The sequence below is a fragment of the Malurus melanocephalus genome, unplaced genomic scaffold, assembly GCF_030028575.1.
Source record: "Malurus melanocephalus ecotype Western Australia unplaced genomic scaffold, MMel_1.1 scaffold_593, whole genome shotgun sequence".
NCBI classification, from domain to species: domain Eukaryota; kingdom Metazoa; phylum Chordata; class Aves; order Passeriformes; family Maluridae; genus Malurus; species Malurus melanocephalus.
This window is the reverse complement of record NW_026623825.1, coordinates 239,026-239,986: the sequence shown is the minus strand read 5'-3', so window position 1 is coordinate 239,986 and position 961 is coordinate 239,026. Positions and strand designations below refer to the sequence as shown.

Sequence of the window (961 nt, the reverse complement as noted above, 5' to 3'; positions counted from 1 at the left end):
GGACATTTTGGTCAGAAAATAGGGGGGACATTGCACTGGTCAGAAAATAGATTGGACATTATAGTGGTCAGTAAATAGGTGGGACATTTTGGTCAGAAAATAGGTGGGATATTGCAGTATTCAGAAAATAGGTGGGATATTGCAATGGTCAGAGAGCAGGTGGGACATTACAGTGGTCAGAAAGAGCTCACTCTCAGGACAACTGGGCCAAAATGGGGAAAAAATGAACTGGGAGATCCCACAAAACTACAGTGAACATGGGAAAGGAAGAGGCCTCTGTGATGTGCATTTCATAGGTGAGGCAGGAAAGGATTCCCAGTTTTTCCAGGAACAGGCCTCTGTGACATGCATCTCACAGGTGAGACATGAAAGGATTCCCTGTTTTTTCCAGAGCTCCTGGAGCTCCTCACACCCACTGCCTGCACATCTCAGAGCAGGAGCTGCAATCACACACCAGCAGAAAAGCCAGGATGGGATTTATTGAGCAAAACAAAGTGATGTAACCAATCAGTTTATTGTAGGAACCCTCGGAGATGTGTCCTGGCCCCAAGCAGGGATTTGGGACCAGGGAACCATTGTCATGTGCACAGTTTGAATGGACAGACCCCAAACARCTCTGGAACACAACAGTCAGTGTTGGACAGCCCAAGCTCAGCAGAACAAGTGCTGGGACAGCAATCCTGTTCCTCAGGACCCTCAGGAGGAACAGCACATCCAGAGCACCCATCTGGGACGGGATGGTCAGCCCGGAGACCCTCAGAGCTGGGATGGACATCAGGCACAGCTCCTTCACCGCTGCAGAACCTCAAGACTTGTGCACAGACTCCTCATGGAAGGTCTTGGCCATGGCCTGAGCCACCYTGAGCACCTTCTTGTCCTTGGCCTCGGGGCCCATGTGGCTGCGGGCCACTCGGAGCCAGTAGGGCTCGGTCCTGGCCACGTACTGGGCCTGCTGCTCCCC

At 52.0% G+C, this 961-nt stretch overlaps 1 protein-coding gene across 1 annotated transcript in view; it reads right to left on the bottom strand.

Moving 5' to 3' along the window:
* Positions 1 to 495: 495 nt before the first annotated feature.
* The window catches only part of KLHDC4 (kelch domain containing 4), a 20,198-nt gene continuing 19,732 nt past the window's right edge, over positions 496 to 961 (bottom strand). The window contains exon 11 of the mRNA XM_057382935.1: positions 496 to 960. Within this exon, the coding sequence (XP_057238918.1) occupies positions 806 to 960 (155 nt within the window). The 3' untranslated portion in view covers positions 496 to 805. The remainder of the gene's footprint in view (position 961) is intronic.